Source organism: Rhinopithecus roxellana, chromosome 2 (assembly GCF_007565055.1).
Source record: "Rhinopithecus roxellana isolate Shanxi Qingling chromosome 2, ASM756505v1, whole genome shotgun sequence".
NCBI lineage: Eukaryota > Metazoa > Chordata > Mammalia > Primates > Cercopithecidae > Rhinopithecus > Rhinopithecus roxellana.
In genome coordinates, this window is record NC_044550.1 from 84,864,281 (window position 1) to 84,887,548 (window position 23,268).

The 23,268-nt window shown below is 40.1% G+C and overlaps 1 protein-coding gene across 1 annotated transcript in view; it reads left to right on the forward strand.

Moving 5' to 3' along the window:
* ARHGAP10 (Rho GTPase activating protein 10) overlaps positions 1–23,268 on the forward strand; it is a 336,548-nt gene that overhangs the window by 221,384 nt on the left and 91,896 nt on the right. Inside the window, exons 16-18 of the mRNA XM_010368443.2 lie at positions 1,286–1,344; positions 10,533–10,638; positions 12,496–12,655. Of these exons, the coding sequence (XP_010366745.2) occupies positions 1,286–1,344; positions 10,533–10,638; positions 12,496–12,655 (325 nt within the window). The remainder of the gene's footprint in view (positions 1–1,285; positions 1,345–10,532; positions 10,639–12,495; positions 12,656–23,268) is intronic.

Sequence of the window (23,268 nt, forward strand, 5' to 3'; positions counted from 1 at the left end):
ACTGATTTTTAATTCAATTTTTGTTGTAATCAAAGAAGAAACTCTGTATGACTTAAGCCCTTTTTGTTTTTGAGATTTGTTTCATGGCCCAGAATATGGTTCATCTTGGAAAATAAATGGCCTGTATGTGCTGGGAATGTGTGTTCTGCTTTTGAGTGAAGTGTCATTTAGGTGAAGGACATGCCGATTGGATTAAGTTGGTTGATATTTTTGTTCAAATCTTCTGTATCCTGATTTTTCTACTTGTTACTGAAACAGAGAGGTATTTAAATCTCTGATTATAGTTGTGTATTTGCCCATTTCTCCTTGTAGTTCTGTCAGTTTTTCCTTTGAGTGTTTTGGGGCTCTCTTATTAGATCTATTAACATTTAGTATTGTTTTGGCTTCAAGACGAGTTGACACTTTGTCAATATGAAGTGGCCTTCTTTATTCCTGGCAATATTCTTGGCTTTGCATATGTTAAAAAATTTTGTTTGTGCATCTTTGATTTTTTTAAAAAATTTGAAACAGAATGTCTGAGTTACAGGATTGTAACCTCTTAAAAGTTCTTAATATCTTGCGAGATTACCCTCCAGAAAGGCTGTACAGACCGACACTTGTCTAGGTATTCTTTAAGTGTTTATAAAGCTAGTTGCTCTGGTCTTTTATAATTTTAAGATATGTAGCAAGGTGGACTGAACTGTAGCATTCTGTTGATCACAGGATAAAATAAACTACCTTATGTAACTTGTTTTGTAGACTGTGAAAATGCTGTGTATATTTTTAAAGTTGTCATCAATTTTATTTCATCTCTCATAGGCATAAAGATAAATTCTTATTTTTGTAATATATTTAAGCAGGGAAGATTTGAGTTTGTTTAATGTTTTCTATGTATTTTTTGTGGAATCTTCAGCTAATATCTTAGAGATGATGTTTCAAAATTGTTTGCTTACATTTGGTTAGATAATATGTTTGGCTTTAAATACATTAATGTGTAGAAGGAAGTTTTATATATCAAACCAGATGTTCACAAAGGTACTTTCCGAGATTAGATATGAAATACTGTATGCTTAGGTCTAGTAGGGATTTGTGGCTGCTTAGGCTTTGTTAGTGCTTGTTGTCAACAGCAGTTGATAAAGTGATCCGTTTGATTTATGTATCTTTTTTGATATGTAAAGATATTCCCTAGGGAAGTTTTACACACTAATTAAGAAATGCATAACAAATTTGACATCTTTTCATAAAAAAACTCGGAAGTGACTTGTTTGGATTTATTTGATAATTCTGAGCTGTTCTTTTCACACAGGAGCCTTCCAGAGCCTCTCATGACCTATGAGTTACACGGAGATTTCATTGTTCCAGCCAGTAAGTATTATGTAAAGGTCATAGGAACAGTTTTGTAGTTGGTAGTGAGCATAAACTAAAAATTTCCATATGAAAAATTTGACTTGTTGTTACTGCAATTTGTGTTAAAAATAGAAATCACTTTAAATGATGTTTGGTCTCTCCCCCCATCCTTAGAAGGTGACTAAAAGGGACAGTATATTCATTCATTTGTTCGCATGCATTAATTATTTCCTACTATGTTACTGGATATGTAAAGCCAAGACAGGATTCTTGTCCCCATGAGACAATTCCATAGAAAGTACTGGGTCTTACTTACTCCTCATTATACTACAAAATGTACAATAATGGCATGAGCAAAACACTGAGGGAACACAGAAGTATTTAACTTGTGAAAGGTTGGGGAGATGAGTAGATTTGGAAAGATTAGTAGTTTGGAGATGGCTTCACATAGAGAGATACTCAGATGTAAATTACAGACAGAAGGAATATTATGAGATAATGTCAGAACCCCAAACGGTATTTGACGCAGAGTGACTAGTATGCGATCAAATGTTAAATGAAAAAGGCCTATCGTTGGTGGAATTTTGTGATTGATTTTTTTGTGAGTCATACTCATTTGAGGTTTTCTTGTTTTCTGTTATATGGCTCACTTTTTATATTTGACGCGTGTTGTTTAATCATCATAGTCTTCTGAAGTACGCTGGTGTTAGGTATTTCATAGTGAAGGAAATGGAGGTTGATACATGTTAAGTAACTTGCCAGACTATAGGGAGCCTTATTTAAAATTCAGAACCCTAGTTCCACGAGTTAAAACCTGCAGTATTGGTTTTCACAGGTGCACTGACAGTAGCTGTAATTGTATTTTCATTTCCTTTTATTTTCTCCTCTTGGATATATTCCATCTGTTGAAAAACTTAGAGCATTCCCTTTGGGACCAATGTTACTGCTGCCTGAACACTGCTTTAAATGTTACCTTCTTGTGAGGTCCCTGCTCCAGCCAGTGTAAAGGTTCCTCCTGTGTTGCAAGAATAAGTAGTGTGTAGGCCCTATTAGACTCTACACAGAAAAGAGGCTTTTTCAAAAACTGGGTTCTATTCACTTCTGTTTTCACATGGGGAGAGGATTTTTTCAAAAAGAGAATTTGTGAGATCAAGGGAGTGGGGGAAAATTTTCTCAGCAAAAACTCAAGTAAATGCTTAGTTGTTTTGATTTCTTCCCTGTGGCATTTTTGGCAAACTGGGGAAAGAGAAATTAAACTTAATTGGAGGACAATTGTTTCATGTTGTTTGCCTTGGAGACTGGAAAAAGCAGAAGAGTGCCAATTTTAATCTAGAATCCTTTGAGAATTAGAGAAAGATAAAGTGATTATGGAATACGGTTTTAAATGACCACAATCATTAGTATTATCATCATGCCCCATTACTGATGGCAGTGTTTTTGAAATTTGAATATCAGTGTGTTTTACCAAATGAAGAGGTTCCTAAGAGCTAGGAGCTTACATCTTAAGAGGTAATAAAATCTGTGGTGGTAGAAAGTAAGTTTAAAGAATTTGTTGAAGGCATCTTTGAGCAGAGTGGTGAGAAGGATTGTAGAAACGCAGACAAGATCATCACCTGTTGGACCAGTACCTTGTGTTTTGCTTCCTGACTTTGTGGGAATGCTGCGATAGTCTTCACAGCGATTTGGATAACAGGACGGTCAGACAGAAATACTGTTTCTACTGTAATCACTGGCATGGATTTGCACCTAAGTGCCATTATGGTAGGAATGGGACCTGTAGTAACTTGATTTAATAAGAAAAAGTACATGTATTAAATAGGTGTATTTTAGGGGCCAACGTTTCCAATGTACACTTCAAGTTTTTATTTTAATCTCTTGAGTACCCTTCTCTGCACTCATTGCCTCTTTTAGAGAGTGTGGGAACAGATCTTCCTAATCTTTTGCATATGGACTTTTAAGTATCAAATAAAATAGTTACAGAAATCAGGTGGCCAAAATTAGTCTCCCCTTTTGAATGCCGTTGGAAAATCGGGATTGTGGTTAAGCTGTAATTTTCTGTGAACAGTGAGACAGCTTACCTTGTTTTTGCTCGTGTCTGTTAGCTGAACTGACTGCTAAAATTACAAAGCATCAGCAGTCTTTGTTACCACCTCTCACACCAGCTTGAAAACTAATTTTTGATTCTTCTCAGTCATGTGCAGTGGTTTCCATCTGTTCTGTGGCGATGAGATAGTCTCTTCTCTTCTGCTCTCCCTGCTGAGAGTTCCCAAGGTTTCTCCTGGTCGCATCATTTTCTCTTATCAGTTTCTTTCCTGTAGTTTCCTGTTGTGAACCTCCGTGTTAATTTCTAGGGTTCATGATACAAATATAAATTTCATTTCTATTTTGTCACCACAAAAGGCACATTTGTTTTATGTTCCTTGTTCTAAAAAAAAGCAACTTACTTCTGTCAAAGGTTGACTGCATTGGAAAAGTTAAAAAATTTTTTTCTTTGAGAAAATTAAGAGTTAATGTAACTTTCTCCATTAGCTGAATTCCAAACTAAACTTATAAAAGGAACCTAGTAGACGATCCATCTTGGGGGAGACTATAATGGACTTTTGACATGGAAATTTGTAAGACAAAAAGGCAGTTAACTGGTCTATGAGGAATACAAAAGATTGTGTCCACCACAGGAAGGCTAGCAGGCAGGCGTCTAGCTGGATGTCTTACTGCGTGATGTCTGTTACCTTTGAGAATGTTGTGTAAGCCATGATCTCTGTGTCAGCCTTTTGGCCTCAAAGTCCTTGCTGTATCATGTTGGTAAGAGTGGACTCATGCCTCAGGGTTGGAGTCACGGTGCTTAGTACGAGAATGACAACTAAAGGCTGAATGCCTGTTGCATCAGAAGAAAAAAACTGTTCACTGTCACTTAAACCAAAACACTCATGTTGCTATGTTCTGTGTGCTTTCTTCCTGTAATCAAGTTACTTGGGAAGCAAAATCATTACCACAAAGATCTTTGGTTATTTATCATGAGAAGCATAACTATAATCGGATCCAAGACATTGGTATTTGCGCCAAGACATTGGTGTTTACCTAACCAGAATGTTCTATCCTTTTTGATAAACCTACCTGGGAAGCAAGACAAAAATCATGTGATTCTTGCTGGGGAAGGGCTCAGGAACCCAGGAATTAAGGGAACTGAATGCTTAGTGGCATGCCTCGCCCTTAGCCTGATGTATTCATTTCACAGTAGATGCGAACACCATAGGAGAAATGCAACACTTGATGTCTGTTGACTGAAGCCCTTTATCCCTTGGGAAGTGCTTGGATGGTTACTGCTGATGCCTTTCTAAAATTACAGTATCATTGACTTTTGACATTTCAATATTGAAATAATTTAGCATTTATCTGCCTTGTGTCTTTGATAAGCTGTACGATCACATCTTTTTCAGTTTCTGTTAGTTGGCACAGCATCATAAGCAGATGGACATTACAGTGTGGTAGATGCTGATTTGTAGTTACACAATTAAAATGCCTTTTCCACTACAGTAAGCTCCTAATTCCCTGGCATATTTCAGGAATTTGGTATTATGATTAATTTAGTATCCTAGTTTTTTTTTTTTTTTTTTTAAAGGTAGGCTGGCTGTTCATTCTTTGTCAATCACTAGCAATTAAAATAAAATAAATTGCATTAGCATAAGCAACTTTAGATGACTTATCTTCAAAAACTTTTTTGGAGTACCTTTTGTATTATGTTGTAGCTACATAGAAATACTTGCTAATAGCAAGCTCTGATTAATTTCAAAACAAGATAGAGAAAAAAATGGTTTTATTTTAAAAGTCTAGAGTATATTTTTTTTTGAAGAAGAAGAAGAGGGAAAAAGACTTGGCAGGAATGGATGTGTGATTTTAAAATAGATGAGGACGGGCTAGCAGGAGAGGCACTGAAGATAGTGAAAGGTTTTGACTCTATTTTTCAAAATCAATTAAACTATTTTGAGAAATGAAGAATGTAATTCATAGAGTGTGGGAAACTTCTCTAGCTTGTGTTTCTAAATAATGAATCCTAAAATATTTAAACTAGGTTTTCACTGGAAAAAGATCATTATTAATGGCAAGATAGACTCACAAGTTAGTAGTAGGTTTTTAGTGCAAAGTTTTCCAAAGTTTTAAATTTTTGCAGTGTAACATTCTTATCCTCAGTGGTTGTCCTTTTATTCCTTTGGGATTTCGACTCTTTTGCAGAGTCTCTGCTTTAATTCCATTTTTAAAAATCGAAGCTGTGAACTGAAATTGTTACACTGTTTTTATTTTTGCCAGTGTTGATTGGTATCTTGGTTTTTATACCAGATTAAGAACTGGGTTATAATTTATTACCTAATCCTTTAGACAGTTTTGTTTTTGTTTTCAGTGATAAATTCAGTTTGTATCTAGAAGTTTTTTTATGATGTAATACGATTTGATTGTGTTCTTTATGTGCCTTTTAATTTCTTAGCCTTTTTGCATCCTTTCTCTTTAGCAACAACTGTCTTAGTGTCCTCTATTGTAAAGTATCATTTTTCATTCTCAAACACTATTATTAGGGGTGTAAACTGGAACAAACTTCTCTTTACAAACATTGGAAACAATCTGAGTGTTCATAAAATCAATGGTAAGGTGCTCCATTTAATGATACTGAAAAATGTCCATGATATATTAAATAAAATAGGTTGTTTAGGCATTTCATTACAAAAAAAAAAAAGGAAGGAAAACTCTGCAGGATTTATGCTTAAAATTTACCAGTTTATTTTAGGATGAGGTTTATTATGGGTAGCTTTAAGTGAACTTTTTGTTGAAATGTAACATAGGCTCAAATCAATATACAGCTTAATGAATTTTCACGCATAATCAGATCAAGCAATCAAACATCATCAGAAGCCCTTTCTCATGCCCGTGTGGTCATTATCCACTCCCTTGAAGTGTGATCACTCTCCTGACATTCTAGGTTGGGGCTGCAGCATTTGAACTTTATGTAAATGGAATCAGAGTATATTCTTCTGTATCTGGTTTCTTTTACTCATTTTGTGAGAGTCATTCATGTTGTCTGAAATATTCCTTCGTTTTCATTGCATTCTGTTTGAAGATGCCACAATAGATTTATCTGTTCTACTGTTAATGAACATTTGGGTTGTTTCCAGTTTTGGGCTAATAGAACGCTGCTGTGAATATAGGAGTATGTGTCTTTTAATGAGTGTTTATGTGCATTTTTCCTGGTTGTATACCTATGAGTGGAATTTTTGGGTCGGTCATAGGGTATGTGTTTGTTCAGCTTTAGTAGATAACTGCCGAACAGTTCTCCAGAGTGGTTGAACCCTTTAACGACTCCCATCTAGTTAGCATATGGAAGTTTCAGTTGCCTCATGTCCTTGCCAAAGCTCAGTATTCATTTAAAGCCATTCTGGCAGGTGAATATTACTCTTTCATTGTGGTTTGAATTTCTGTTTCACCGTTACAGGTTTATTCTGTTTTCATAGGTTTTTTGGTCACAGGAATAAATCTTTTGTGAAATTCGTGCCCCAGTCTTTTGCCCATTTGTCTGTTAGATTGTCTCTTTTTTCCCTGATTGGTTAGTAGTTCTTTCTAATCTGATTGCATGCTGTTTCTCGTATATATATATTTCAGATATTTAGTACTTTATACTAAGTTCATTTTCTCTGTGTTGTCCAAGATTTTAGTATTACAAGTATTTAACTTTTGTCATAAGGAAAAAATCTATTATCCTTTGGGGAAAAAAAATGTCCCTTTCTTGATCTGCTTTACCTCTCTTTCCCATTCTCTTGTTTTTTACTTTCTGAGCAAGTGTTCTGAAATCCCACTCTTCACCCCTTCTCCAGCAGCTCCCTCTTTGTTTAACCCCCTCATTTGAGTAGAAAGGGACTCTCAGTTGATAAACCTGGTGATACCCAGGGCCCTTCTCCCAGTCTTTCCATTCCTTGACCTCTCCTTAACTCTCGAGTCCATTGGCTGTGCCCAGCCTTTGCAGGTTTCTTCTCAGTTGCCTTCCTGATGGCATCAAAGCTCCCTGATCCTCCCACCTCCTCCTCCTCCTCAGTTGCATTGCCTGCTTGTCTTAGCCCTTGACTTCACGTCTCCCTGTACCTCTTTGGAGCCCTTTTCCCCGCAGTGCCCTCAGTTAGCTTTCTGTAGAAGTTGGGCAGCTTTGTCCATGAGCTAGTGGTCACACCTCCTGGAGAACGTTTCTAGCCTTGATCTCTAAAGCCTCCTACTGTTTCCATCTACTGCTAGAGACCAACCATTTGAATGTCACTTCCTCCATTCCCTCCACTATCATCTCCTTCCTCAAGACAGCTTTGGCTGCTATGTTTCTTTCTGTTGGTGGAATTGGCCCTGTTATCAGACAACCCAGATGTGAAACACTGCTCATCTCTGCCTTCTTCCTTCTGACCCACTGCTAGTCTGCTGTTAAAACCTGTCAGTTCTGCTTCTTCCATGGTAGCGCTCAAATAATAATAGTAACATTAGCAACAACAGTAATAATGGCTAACAGTGATTGAGTGCCCACACGTGCCAGCCACGGAGGCTAAGTGCTTTGTGTATATTATGGCATTGAATCTCATAATGGCCTCTTAAGATACTGTTTTCATTTTGCACATGAGGGAGCTGAGGCACAGAGAGGTCAGTTAGGTAATTTGTTCAAGACCACTCAGCTATCAGTTAGAAGCAGCAATTCCCAGGTGTAGTGACGGTCCTGACATACAATCTTTTGACTTTACGATGGGCTTATTGGGATGTCCCCCCATTGTAAATCATAGGGCATCTATACTTCTTTGTTCTACCTCCCTCTTTGTAGTTCTACCACCTACCTCCCTTTATTTATTTATTTATTTTGAGATGGAGTCTCTCGCTGTCACCCAGGCTGGAGTGCAGTGGCGCTGCAACCTCTGCCTGCTAGGTTCAAGCCATTCTCCCACCTTAGTCTCCTGGGTAGCTGGGATTACAGGTGCGTGCCACCACACCTGGCTGATTTTTGTAGTTTTAGTAGAGATGGTCTCACCATGTTGGCCAGGCTGGTCTTGAACTCCTGACCTCAAGTGATCTGCCCACCGCGGCCTCCCAAAGTGCTGGGATTACAGGCATGAGCCACTGTGCCTGGCCACCCCTCCTTTCATTTCTTATTTCTTGTCTCCCAAATAACTGTTCCCTCTTAACTAGTTCTTTTTCCCATTCTAATCCATCCTTTAAAAAAATATGAGGCATATCTTCCCCAAATTTAACTCTATGCATATCCCTTTCTTGCTTTATTTTCACTTGACTAATTTAGAAGCCAACAGTGAGACAACTTCTTCATATTGGCCTTTGCAGACCAGAGGTGGCCTCAGGCTACCTTTCGTAAGAGCTGTCTCCGCACCGGCCCTGTGCTTTTTGTCATGCTATTTACTGAATCTGGAATGTTCCCCCTGCCTCTCAGTCCTGCCTTTCCTTGAACCCTTCCCCATTCTTCAGGACCCAAACTTCAAGGACTGTCCATTATGAGAGCCTTCCTGAGCTTCCCTGGCCAGCCCTAAGTGAACCTCCAAAGCCACTTCTAACCTTCTTTTCTGTCAGCAGTAAAGTTAGAACCTAATTTTCTTTTGTTGCTTCTTTGACACCTGTGAAAACTAGCAAAATCTTCAACAAACATTTTATTGATTTGATAGTTTTCCAATCAAGAACACAATAAAGGGAATTGGGGTACACTGTTAATAAGAGCCACGTATAATAGTTCCAAAATTTGGGGGTTAAGGGAATGGGTTAGTTTCCCAGGGCTGTTGGAACAAAGTACTTACTATTAACCAAGTGGCTTCAAAGCCTCGGCATTTATTCCGTCACAATTCTTAGAGGCTGGAAGTCTGAAATCAAGATGTTGGGAGGGCCGTGCTCCCTCTGAAGGCTGTAAGAGGGATCCCTCCTTGCCACTCATAGCTTCTGGTGGTTGCTGGCAGTCCTTAGCATCCCTTGGCTTGTGGGTCCTTCATTCCAGCCTCTGCCTCTGCTGTGGCAGGACAACCTCCCCTGTGCTGTCTGTACATGGCCACCATCCCTCTCTTTGTTTTCTTATAAGGACACCAGTCATATTGGATGAAGAGGCCCCACCCTACTTCAATTATGATCTCATCTGAACTGACATCTGCAACAGCTCTTTTCCCAAATAAGGTCGTGTATTAAGCACACCTTTTCATTCTGATGTTTTGATATCCGGGGCCTCACTGACCCGAGGAAACTGCCCCTCCCAGGGCTAGCCAATTCCTGGAGATATTAAACTTCTGCAGACTTTTCACATGGAATTCTCCAATGCAAAACCCTGTGACCCCCCTCCCCGCCAGCCTCCTCTGCGAGCCCTTACACTACAGGCTGTATTCTCCTGCCTTTGTGACTTCAGTCCTGAGTTCCAGCAACTAGGGACAGCCCTTGCGCTGCAGTGCCCACTGAAATAATTTAAACCAGCCAGTCCTCAACCTGCGCACCCTGCCTCGCCCATTCTTTCTTGCAGAAACTACAGTAGAGGCTTTGCCCACAATCCCCGTTCTCCCTCTGCTTCTTGATCGAGGCTGGTGCTTCCCCACATGGCTCTGCACAACATGCCATGCCGTCTGTTTCTAGGGCTCTGTGAGTCTAAACTTTTCCTGACAGTCATTTTCATGCATGCCTTAGCATACCTGATGACATTAAATCCCACGTAGAGTTTAAAACAGCCACACTCTGAGTTCTAAGGGCTAGAACTTCAACATACTTTTTTTTGGGGGAGGGGGAGGGGGGCGGAATCCAGTTCGGCCTGTAACATGGAATAGGTTATTTGCTGATATTTTACTTTTATTCCATTGTGGCGTGACCCAGTGACTAGACCCCATCGAGTAAACGACGAACAGACATGAAACGCAGCATGTCGGAAGGAGAAGCTTAGCAGCTGTCCATTCTGTAATATAAACCAAGGGAAAGGCACCGATCGCAGCCACACTGACATTAGCTCATTAGGGGAGGCACGAGAAGATTCATCATAAGGAGAAAGATTTTTTTTTTCCTTTTAAAGATGGCAAAATATGTTTACATGCTCCATGTTTGATAATCTTGAACAGAGGAGCTGTTGTCATTGTTTGCTTGGGAAATATATTTGATTCTGAGTTCTCTACTAACTATTGTTTTCTTTTTCTTTTTCCTTTTTTTTTTTTTTTTTTTTTTGGAAGAAAGCGGCAGCCCAGAATCTCGGGTTAATGCGATCCATTTCTTGGTACACAAACTGCCAGAGAAGAATAAAGAGATGTTGGACATTTTGGTGAAACACTTAACAAAGTAAGCCTCTTTTTCTTCACTTTGCTCTGGGTGCTGGGTCGTGCTCTGGGATTTGTGATGGGTGGAACTGGGGACCACACCTGGAAGGGCAGGCTGTATGTTTGACTCATTGTGTGTATTTTGGACAAGACTGTTGAAATATGCTTTCATGAAGTTGTATAATTATTTGCTTAACATCTCTGCCAGCAACTCAGGGTTTGATTTTAAGTGAAAGAGGAGAATGTTATACATTACCCTATACACAGATTCTGGAAATGTGAATATAAATTTGTTAGAATATTTAGCTTGGTTTCACACCTACCTAACTCTAAGTTTGAACATGTCCTTTAAGTTGACTTAATTCAATAATGGGTAGTTATTTTATAGATTTCATTCTCTTTTCCTCCTCCTTTTAAAAGTCAGCAAAATCGAATCACGGGAGAAATTATCCCTTTCTTTAAGTATAGAGATCATCCTAACTAGAATTTTAGAGGTGAAAGGAAGCTGAAGAATGCTGTATTTTAGAACCTTTATTTTACATAGAAAGAAAATGAAGGACAGAAGATACTGTGATTTGCCAAGGGTCCCATTGCTAATTTAGCTATTTATTCGTTTGGTCAGCAAATATTTAGTGAATGCCTTTTTTAGGTGCTAGTGGATACATAGTTGAATAAGATAGTCTAAGTCCCAACTTTCATGAGGCTTACTTTCTAAGGGGAAAATATGAAAAACAGATTACAAATGAAAATATAAAATAGCTTCAGATGATAAGTGGCAGAAACACAAAGCAGAGTAAGGGGACAGAATATATTGAGTGTGAGACTATAAAAATTGTTATTATGCAAAGGCTTTTTGAAGACGGTATCTTTGAGTTTAGACCTGAATAAAGTTGCGGGGCTGCTGAGAACAGTTGTCTAGGTGATTGACTGCACAATGATACTGGGCTGAAGGAGTGATTGTGGGTGCTCTGACCAAACTTTGCATGCTTTTACAAGGATGCTACACGGTCTAGTATTCCTTGGAAGCAAAAGTATAATATTCTGGGGAAAGAGTGAGTTTTCTAAGAAGAAGGGAACAGTAAACTAAGGCTTTTGGGGGAAGCAAGCTTAGCACCTACAATTGGCCCTTTGTGAGTTCTGCATGGGCAGATTCAACCAGCTGCTGATCAGAAATACAGTATTCCGTGTGGACTTGAGGGTTGATTTTTTTTTTTTTTTTTTTAATCCGTGGGTTTCCTGGGTTGACTGTAGGACTTGAACATCTGCAGATTTTGGTGTCTGCAGGGGTTCTGACATCAATTCTCAGGGGATACAGAGGGCCGACTGTACATGGAATTATTAAGAAAGCCATTGTGAAGGCCGGGCGCGGTGGCTCAAGCCTGTAATCCCGGCACTTTGGGAGGCCGAGACGGGCGGATCACGAGGTCAGCAGATCGAGACCATCCTGGCTAACACGGTGAAACCCCTTCTCTACTAAAAAATACAAAAAACTAGCCGGGCGAGGTGGCGGGCGCCTGTAGTCCCAGCTACTCGGGAGGCTGAGGCAGGAGAATGGCGTAAACCTGGGAGGCGGAGCTTGCAGTGAGCAGAGATCCGGCCACTGCACCCCAGCCTGGGCGACAGAGCAAGACTCCGTCTCAAAAAAAAAAAAGAAAGCCATTGTGGTTAGAGTAGAGCGCCAAAGAAAGGGAAGTAAAGGAGTAGGCAGCAGCGCCTGCATGGAGAGTTTCTCAGATCTGGTTATTTCAGAGGTAGATGTTGAGGACGGTTAAGTCTCTTGACCCCTTGCTTTTAAGGAAATACAGAGTTGCAGACTATTTACAGTCCACAATTTTTGCTCCTTTGATTAAACAGATTCCTCCCCCCTTACCAATTTCAGCGTTTCAAATCACTCCAAGCAGAACCTGATGACCGTGGCAAATTTAGGAGTGGTGTTTGGACCAACTCTGATGAGGCCACAGGAAGAAACTGTCGCTGCCCTCATGGACTTGAAGTTTCAGAATATTGTTGTGGAAATCTTAATTGAAAACCATGAAAAGGTAAAATTCTTTTTTTTTTCTTTAAGAGATTTTGTTTTTGGCTTGTCGCCATGTACTACACAATGATCATCTTAGATTTCCCTTTTCTCTCTCTCTGTTTTAAAAAAATTCTTTTATCCTCACTATGATGAACTTGGTTCTCAGAAGTTCTCATTGAGCTTCTGTCTTCTGATGGAGTTCCATAAATGTGAAATTTATCTGGTCTTTTGTTGTCTCACTGGTTTAATGAAGAAGCATTTAATCCAGATGCAAGTGAGTATCAAGGCAATTGTGAACTGTTTAGGACTTCTGTTGCTTTTATTCCCATCTTTGGATTTCTCACTCAAATTCCATGTGGCACAGCAACTCTGTACTCTTGAGCAAGTTAGGGCTTTGCAACTTACAAGAGAAAATAAGGCAAATAAGGTTGAAAGGATGTGAGATGGGGCCAGAAGACCATGAGCATCATTGAGAGTAGGGGTTGAGGGGCAGCAAGGCCAGCCCCTGCTCTGCACCTGGGAAAGTTGCCTGCCTTCCAAAGAATCTTTCTGGTTACACCTAACTGTTGTGAATGGCACATAAAGGAGGAGAAGTTGGGGAAGGATAAACTCTTCAAATAGGCTTAGGCATTACATCTGGGCAGCAGGGAAGGGTACATATTCCTGGGTTGTGGTGGATGGGGTTGACTCAGGAGATCCACGTTGGGGTGAGCAGAAACTGCTTTAATATACTCTTCCCTCCCACCATACCCACTCAACATATTAACTACTAGAAATAAGTACTGTTCATGATTGTCACTTTGGGGTCACTTTCCCAAATTACTGTTATTTTCTCCTTGATTACACATTGTCTATGGCTACTCTTACAATACAACAAAAGAGTCTGGTAATTACAACAGAGACCAGATAGCCCGCAAGGCAAAACTATGTACTGTCTGGTCCTTTACAGAAAAAAGGATATCCTTGCATATCCCCCAATCTAGAGCAATAATTTTCAACCCCGAAAATCTACCTGAGGGACTCTTTTAAGTGGCTGCATAGCTGTGTGTATTCTGTTAAATTTTTGCCTTCCCAAGAATTATGATAAGTAGCCAGCAAGAAGATCTGCTGATCTAGGGAGGAAGCGTCTCTTCTTAAGAACTTAGGAGAGGACTTCAGTCTGGAACACGAAAGAAGTTTTCATTAGTATTTGAGAAGGTTTTGTTCATAAGAGTTAAAACATTTCTCATTTTAATAAACAAATGAGTGACTAAGCATTCTGAGAGTATGACATTTGTTGATGTTAGAGCTGGCCCATGCCAGTTTGTGTTTGAATTCAGAATTGCAAGGAGCTGGTGTCTATTCAGTGTAGCTGGGCTTCGTTTATAAGTAGGGATGAGATAATCTATGAGGGAACATATGGAAAAAATGGTTTCAGGATGCTCTTGGAGTGCTGTTCTCAATAGGACCACCTTGAGGGCCTGCCTCTCTCCCGCTGTCTCAAGCCCCCTCAAAGTAAAGCTTCCACTTATTAAGAAAAATGACGATGGTGACTCATAGCTAAAAGTGTACTTTTATTTTTATAAGGATGTAAATATAGTTTTTAAAAACACTTATTCTTTAGGGCAGTACTTTTCAATCTTCTTGAGATCACAGACCACTGAGAAGCTGACAAAAGTTATTAACCCTTTTGTTAGTAACCCAGATAAATGCACATAAATCCTTCTTTCCCCTTAATTGTTTTAACAATTTCAGTGGGCTCACCTGCATTCCTGAATCTGTGGACTGTAGGTTAAGTATTTCTGGTTTAAAATGAATAATCTCTTAAGTGACTTGCTTTCTTACTTGTTTCTCTATAATCAAGGGGAAACATGACTTTAAAAACCACATTATTTTCTTCCAAGAATTTATATATATATGTTTTTCTTCATTCAGTCACCCGTAGATGAGCACTTTGCTAATAACATTCCTGACTTCTGCCTCTTAAGATAGGGAGCTGGAAAACTCTTAGAATGCTTGGTCATTCATTTGTTTATTAAAAGGTTTTTTAAAATTGAGATTGCATCATATGCCAGACATGTAGTAGGTGCCGGATGTGCAGATGAATGTTCCAGCTCTTGTGGGAAAGCAGGTCGTCATCTGGGGGCGGAAGCCATGTTTTGGGACTTGGATCCCATAAACGTACCCCAGTCTAACATGTTACATAACTTATTTTCTTACTTGTCTATTTCTCCCTGCTAAGATCTTTGAGGCCAGAGATCTTTTTGTCGACTTATAGTAATACCTGGTACATATTAGGTGTTCAGTTAATATTTATGGAATGACATAATGAATTCAATATATTTTGAAGGGTTTGGAGGACTGGGAAGAGACAGGCAAACAGAAATGTAGTCCCTTTGGGGAAGGCATAGCAGGAGTATTTCTTGGGTACTTGTTGCATTGGCTGTTTGCTGGAGCAGTTACAGCTTGTTGCTAATGTTGGTTCTCATGGAACAGATACGCTTGAAAGCTGATTGGAGATTTCCTTTACCATTATGGTAAAAGCAGCTTGTTTATGGGTGTAAGAATTTTTGTTTTGCGTTTTTTTTTTTTTTTTTTTTTTTGCCAGTGGTTGTGAATTTATGCCCCCTTTTATGATCCTGTCAAACTGTCATTAAGCCTCATTAGTGTGCATTTAATCCATCCAGACAGCTCATGGAAAGATGGCTACTATTCAGTTTTAGAAAGAAGAATAATTAGACTACAAGCTTTGAAACAATGTTACAGTAGCTCAACAATCATTTGATTACATCCTAATTAGGAAACTTTTATGCAATTTATTTGTGAAAATACTGGCTCTGGGTCTTGGTCTTGGATAAAAGGATCTCCATTTCATGCTGCAACTGCCTGTTTTCTTCCCTTTTTGAAACTGGGGAGATAAGTACATGATTTGTCTGCTGGGAAGTAGATAGTGCCGCTTTCACCTTGTTAATAAATTTTGCAGGAATTTTCCAGTAGCATTGGCGAGCCAGTTATAATAGTTACAGCAGACGAAAGTGGCCTCGCTTTCAGAGCTTTATAGAGCTAAGCAGAGGTCTTTGGTTTTCCTTCTCTTCCCTTTCTGTGGCTAGATAGTTCTATGAATGCACAGCCAACGTTAATTAAGTGCTCAGGCTTTCTATTCAGAAGGGAGGAATGGACATCGAGTTTCAGATTCTTCACTGTGTGCATGGGTTTAGGGTTGGAAGCAGGGTTGTGTGGCAGGGTTGGGGGGTTAGAGATGGGGGATGTCAGTTTGGATTAGTTAACAGTTCTGAGAACCTAAATTTCCCCATTACCTCGCCTTGTCTCTTCCATTTCATCCTTGTACACTTCTACTCCCACTCCTGGCTCTTTGTTCCTGCTCAGTTGGACTTCACTGCAGAGTCCAGGCTCTGCCCTGAGGAAGAATATTTATGCTGACAAGGGTGCTTGTGCAGAAAAACTTCATATGGATGTTTGGATCTATGTTAGCCACAGGTTTCCCTGACAACTGACCTAAGTGCACCCTCCAGAGGATCCTAACATTTGACTGTAGAGTGGGGAGGGAAGGATCTAGTCCCTCTTAGTGTTTCAGGACAAGATGAAAAAAAGAGAGGAAGTAAGGACAGGAAAAGTTTAAAAGAGTAGTCTGAGAAAGGAAAACATTACAGTAATGGATGAGGGGGGCAAAAAAGGAAGGTTAAACTGGGGGAGGAAAGGAAGAGGCCTATGTGTGTCACTGAAAGTGACTCTGACGGGGAAAAATGACAAGAGAAGGAAGTCATTTTCTTTTCCTCAGTTGTTTGTTTTTCCTCCCTAGGAATGTGAAAATTGTTGACTCCAGGAAAGTCAGTAAAGCAAAGAAGAAACTTCAACATGTAATTAAAGCAAGATTGCTCTAGATGAATTTTGGAGTTAGAAAAAGGCCCCTAGTTAATCTGCTTTGGAGATCACAATTTTTCCTAGCCTCTTTGCTGTTTTTATAAATCTGTATATGCTTTATAGGAGACTTAATCCATATGTTTTAGCTTTATTTACACATAATAAAGATGTGGGCTGAGCACGGTGGCTCACGCCTGCAATCCCAGCACTTTGGGAGGCCGAGGCGGGTGGATCACCTGAGGTCAGGAGTTCGAGACCAGCCTGGCTAACATGGCAAAACCCTGTCTCTACTAAAAAAAAGTACAAAAATTAGCCAGGCATGGTGGCAGGCACCTCCTGAGGCAGGACAATTGCTTAAACCCAGGAGGCGGAGGTTGCAGTGAGCTGAGATTGTGCCACTGCATGCCAGCCTGGGTGACAAGAGCGAGATTCCGTCTCAAAGAAAAAAAAAAAAAAGACTTTAAAAAAATAAAAAGTTCCTGGGCCAAAATATTATCAAGGTCTTTCTTCCTTTTTAAATGAGAAAATTTTGTTTCCCAGGTGGCAAAGGGTGCTGTGAACTTTTCAAGGATTTTCAAATTGGGGTTGTGCCTTAGGATTTGTGAGTTTTGCATAAGTTCTGTTCTTAACAGAGTATACTTGTCATGCATTAATTTGGTGCATTTTTTTCCCCCAGTGCCTGCTGTGAGTCATTCATGGTGTGAGATTTGGGGGAAGTAAAGACAGTCCAGTAGGGGAAAGAAGAAATGTCCAAAAGTAGCTACAAGATATGGCAGAGGATAAGTCCTTTGAGAGAGAGACAGAGAGAGAATGAGCGAGAAAGTGGCGGCAGCTTCAGAGGAGAGTTTATGTTCAACTGCAGGGAATCTGGAAAGTTTCCCCAGTAAGTGCTTTGAATCAGTTTTATAATGGAGTTTGAACAGGTGGAGATGTTTTAAGAGGACATTTCGGGTATGGGAGACCATGTAATCAGAGAAACGCAAAGAGGAGGTACGTGTTCTGGGAACGCAGCTCTTGTTGGAACATGGGCAAATGGCAGGAGATGAGATTGGAAAGAGATTTGGGCCAGGTGTGGGAGGTTGAGAATGCCGCTTTAGGACTTTTGCATTTACTTTTATAGGTACTGGGACCACTCATGGTTTTCAAGTAAACTGCTTCACAAAACTTAATCTGACAGCAGGATTTGCAGTAGGAAGTAGAGGAATGAAAGGCTAGGAGAGAGGTTATTTGGCAAAGTCAAAGGACATGGGAGTGAGAATGGGGAGTTCCAGGGTGGACAGCATCATTTGGTGAGGTGGAATAGGCAAAACCCGGGGACTGGTTTTGTAAGGGGTCTTGGGGAAGGTGTGATAGAGATTCAATCCTGGGACAAAATGGGTGTCAATAAAAAAAAGGAAAGAACAAAGGGGTTTGGGGGAGGAGTAAGATGAGTTCAGTTTGTCACATGGTGAATTGTAGTTATCTGTTCAAGATAAGTCCATTAGAGATGTGGCACTCAAACTTATGAGTGAATTTAGAGGTAGAAAGTATAACATAAGGTATAAAGACATGAGATTGGCATAAGAAAATATTTATTGGATGCTCATGATGCTACATGCTTTGGGTCTACTAGAAAGGGTATTAATGTAATTCTAGTGTATGTGGATGCTTCTTTGTGTATCCATACACTTAAAATATATATATATATATATTAGGCTGGGCGCTGTGGCTCATGCCTATAATCCCAGCACTTTGGGAGGCCGAGGTGGGCGAATCATGAAGTCAGGAGATCGAGACCATCCTGACAAACACGGTGAAACCCCATCTCTACTAAAAATACACAAAAAAATTAGCCGGGCGAGGTGGCAGGCGCTTGTAGTCCCAGCTACTCAGGAGGCTGAGGCAGGAGAATGGCGTGAACTCGGGAGGCGGCGGAGTTTGCAGTGAGCAGAGATCGCGCCACTGCACTCCAGCCTGGGCAACAGAGCGAGACTTTGTCTCCAAAAAAAAAAAAAAATGTATTAAACATAAAATTCCTAGTGCATAAATATATGTAATAGTATCCCTATACAGCTGTAAAATTCCTACTATGTATATTATCTCTTTATACGTCTGAGAGAAGTGAGGGAGAGAGCTTAACTTGCTCATGAGCACGCAGCTAGTAAATGTGTCAATGCTTGGATTTGAACTGAGATTGACCCCCAAAGCCCTTGCTTTTCATCATTAGGAGAAGACAATAATATCCTTGAGAAACACCAAGATTTTCCTGTTAGGGGTAATAGAGGAGCCAGAATAAACCCAGGCAGGATCAGGCCAGTGCTAGTGTCAGGGTTGTCTGGGGGCATTGTCAAGGATGCCAGACACGTCCCATGAGATGGGCAAGTGTGAGGACGGACAAGTGATGTGAGCTCATGAACCAGTGGCGTGAGTGAACTCTTTCAACAGTGACATTTCGTTATTATTATTTTTTGAGGTGGAGTTTCACTGTTGTTGCCCAGGCTGGAGTGCAGTGGTGTGGTCTTGGCTCGCTGCAATCTCTGCCTACCGTGTTCAAGTGATTCTCCTGCCTCAGCCTCCCAAGTAGCTGGGATTACAGGCGTGTGCCACTATCCCTGGCTAATTTTGTATTTTTTAGTAGAGATGGGGTTTCACCATGTTGGCCAGGCTGGTCTCGAACTCCTGACCTCAAGTGATCCACCCGTCTCGGCTTCCTAAAGTACTGGGATTACAGGCATGAGCCACCACACCTGGCCTAATGATGACATTTCTGTTGAGAGCCAGAGTGGAGATCAGCTTGTAAGGTGTATGTGAATGAGTGTTCAGGAATGAGTGATATTCAGTGTCAATTTTTTTTGTTGTTGTTTTTGTCATATGGCAAGAATAAAGCAGGAGGAAAAGCCAGCATAGACTTCGAGGGGAATGACAGAGCAGGACCACTAGCACCTGAGTTTTGCATGGTTCACCGGTCACCCTCAGAGTCTCATGACCTGTTAGCTCATGTCTGAGGTAAGGAGTTCTTTAGGGGGTGAACCTTCTCAGGAGTTGCTGAGTCTGTGTAGATTGAGTCATTTATTTTAATTTTTGTGGGTACATACTAGGTGTATATATTTATGGGGTACGTGAGATATTTTGATATAGGCATGCCATGTGTAATAATCACAGCGGGGGAAATGGAGTCTCCATCACCTCAAGCGTTTATCCCTTCTTTGTGTTACAAGCAATCCAATTATACTCTTTTAGTTATTTAAAAATATATAAGAAATTATTGTTGACTTCAGTCATCCTGTTGTGCTATCAAATACTGAATTTTATTCTATCTAACTATATTTTTGTGCCTGTTAACCATCCCCACTCCCCCTGCCACTGCTCACTACCCTCCCCTGCCTCTGGTAATCATCATTCTATTCTCTATCTTCATGAGTTAAATTGTTTTATTTTTTTGCTCCCACAAATAAGGGAGAACATGTAAAGTTTGTCTTTCTGTGCCTGGCTTATTTCACTTAACATAATTACCTTAAGTTCCATCCATGCTGTTGTAAATGACAGGATCTCATTCTTTTTTAAGGCTGAATAGTACTCCACTGTGTATAAGTGTCACATTTTCTTTATCCATTTGTCTGTTGATAGACACTTAGGCTGCTTCCAAATCTTGACGATTGTGAGTAGTGCTGCAATAAACATGGGAGTGCAGGGACCTCTTTGATACACTGATTTTGTTTCTTTTGGGTATATACCTAGCAGTGGGATTGCTGGATCATATGGTAGCTCTGTTTTTAGTTGTCTGAGGAACCTCCAAACTATTCTCCATAGGGATACATTGCCACCAAGAATGTACAAGGGTTCTCTTTTCTCCACATCTTTGCCAACATTTTTTATTGCCGGACTTTTGGATAAAAGCCATTTTAACTAGGGTGAGATGATATCTCATTGTAGTTTTGCTTTGCATTTCTCTGATGATTAGTGATGTTGAGAACCTTTTCATATACCTCATTCTTATATTTTATACACTATAATGTAATAAAAACTCATGTTTATAATTTGACTCCCTCCTCATCTCCCCCAATTCCTAAGGACCCTTGAAGATTCTGAAGAGCTTGTGAAAAGCATCAAAGACCATATTAATCAGAGTGGTTTTCTTCTAATATCTGTCTTAATACTGAAAAGTTGGCAATTTATAAAGTAAGGAATATAATGTTACTCTCAGAATTACTTAATATAATAAAATTCAGATTAGATTGATCTTATTGAGTGTTTTAATTGGATTTTCAAGGAGATGTGTAAAATTTGGTGCTTTGGTTGACCTTAGCTATGTGTGGTACTTCAGTGTGCTCTGATGTTTCATTGATTTCCTGATGATCAGGAGGTTTTTTTTCTAGTATTAGCCTGTGTTAGTCTGTTTTCAGGCTGCTGATAAAGACATACTCGAGACTGGGAAATTTACAAATGAAAGAGGTTTAATGGGCTCACAGTTCCACAGGGCTGGGGAGGCTGCACAATCATGGCAGAAGGTGAAAGGCATATCTTACATGGTGGCGGACAAGAGAACTTTTGCAGGGAAACTCCCCTTTATAAAACCATCAGATCTCATGAGACTTAGTATCATGAGAATAGCATGGGAAAGACCCGCCCCCATGATTCAGTTACCTCCCACTGGGTCCCTCCCACAACACATGGGAATTATGGGAGCTACAATTCAAGATGAGATTTGGGTGGGGACACAGCCAAACCATATCATAGCCTTTATATATTATAGTTTTTGTGGATGACTTTGTGCCAAGGGAGAATTATATTTCATGTACATTAAACATTTCCTGGATAAGGATTCTTTATAACTTTGTAATAAGCATTTTAGCCTTTGTAATAGGGACTGTGATAGAGTGTGTCATTTTTTTTGGTGTGACAGTGAAGGCCATTGTGGTGGTCTTGCTTTGTTGAAATGGCTGATGGCCTTGTACTGTCCAGAGGTATCTTCATGGCACTTTGATTTATCCTTGTTTGCAACATGTGCTGCAAAGTCCCTGAGTAGTCTGTGTCCTCCAGTCACAGAGGAACCTAGACAGAGCAGTAGAGAGAAGGGCATATGTGTTTCCCATATGTCTTAGTCTGTATTGTGTTGCTATAACAATACTTGAGACTGGGTAATTTTTAAGGAACAGAGATTTTATTTCTTACAGTTCCATAAGCTGGAAAGCCCAAGGCTGATGAGCTGCATCTGCCAAGAGCCTTCTTGATGCATCGTCTCATGGCAGAAGGCAAGAGAACATGTGACAAAGAGTGACAGAGAGAGTGCATGTGCAAACGAGTGAGGGCCAAACTTGCTTTTCTAATGAACCACTCTCGATTACAGACCTATGCCTGAGATAACATGAATCCATTTGTGAGGGCAGAGACGTCATGACCTAATGACCTCTTAAAGCTCATATCTCTCAACACTATTACATTGAGGATTACGTTTTCAACATATGTACTCTGGGGGACGCAGTCAGACCATAGCAGTGTCCAGTGTAATCACCAGAATAATAAGTTACATGCACATATAGAGGAGTATCACACTGCTTTGTTTTACTCTTGTTAACCCTGCAACCAACTTTATGACCTGCATCTACCTCTCTTTGCCACAATCAATAGGATGCATTGGTGCTCCTAGGTTCATTGGTGTAATTGGATTGCCATTCAGTCTCAACTTGCTGCTTTCCCAGTAACAGCCACATATGGACTGTTTTTGATAAGGAGCATCCACTGCTCCATTCCTGTGGCTACAAACACAATATACGTCCTATCCCTCTTCTGTGGGTTGGTCTCTGTCATTCTTTAATATATAAAGAGACTGAGTGAGTAGTATCCAAACCATTTTCCTTCAAGTGCAAGAGTCTTCCAGTCTTACAGCATGCTTGCCATTTAATGGGAAAAAGAAATCTCTTAAACATCTAGCCAAAAATGCTTCTTGATTTAGCTTTGCTGGCACTGGGTTGCTAGGCAGCACTAGTTTTTATGTGAGAGAAAAATAAATGTCTTAAACAACAACAATAGCAGCAGCAATAATAAAGCTGCAAAGTTTCTAAAAGCTTTGTGTCTGCCTGAGTATTGACTGTTCAGTGTAGAAGTCAAAACCCCATAGCAAGAATATTTGACAAATTTTCAGACTCCCCCCCACCGCCAGTTTTCACGAATGTTGACTTATTTGGCGTTGCTATGAAAATTTTACTGTTGTGTGTGTGTGTGTGTGTGTGTGTGTGTGTGTGTGTGTGTGTGTGTGTGTTTCCCTTCTCAGCAGGGCTTTGCATTTTCTGGAGTGTTTAAAAGGAGACTTTAAAAGCACAGGAAACTTTCTGTCTTCCTTTCTCTTTCCTTTAAGGAGAGAAGGGAAATAATAATGCCATTGTCTTCCTTATTCTGTTTTTCTTTAGCTGTGGCATTGGAAGCTTCTGCTGTCATGTGGCTCTGTAAATGGCAGATTGTATTTTCCCTTGGGACCAGAGTGGTGTGATAAGAGCAAATTGAGGAGAGAGTCATTCTGCATCATTTTGGTGCCCAGTATAGACAAAGCACTGGGAAATTGAAGGGCTCCAGTATAAAGGATGCATAGATTTATCCTTTGTTGTCTAAGAAAGCATACTGAGTACAAGTGAGCAGTCCTTGCCAGGAGGTGAGTTTTTGATTCAGTAGAAGGAAGAACTTCATAATATTTATAATAATGAGAACATGTTCATGTTAGGGATGGGATTGAGGTGGAAGAAAGCTAGCAGGCCTCTGAGGTCCTGCCCACTCTGAAATTTTCTGCCCAAGTGTCTGAAG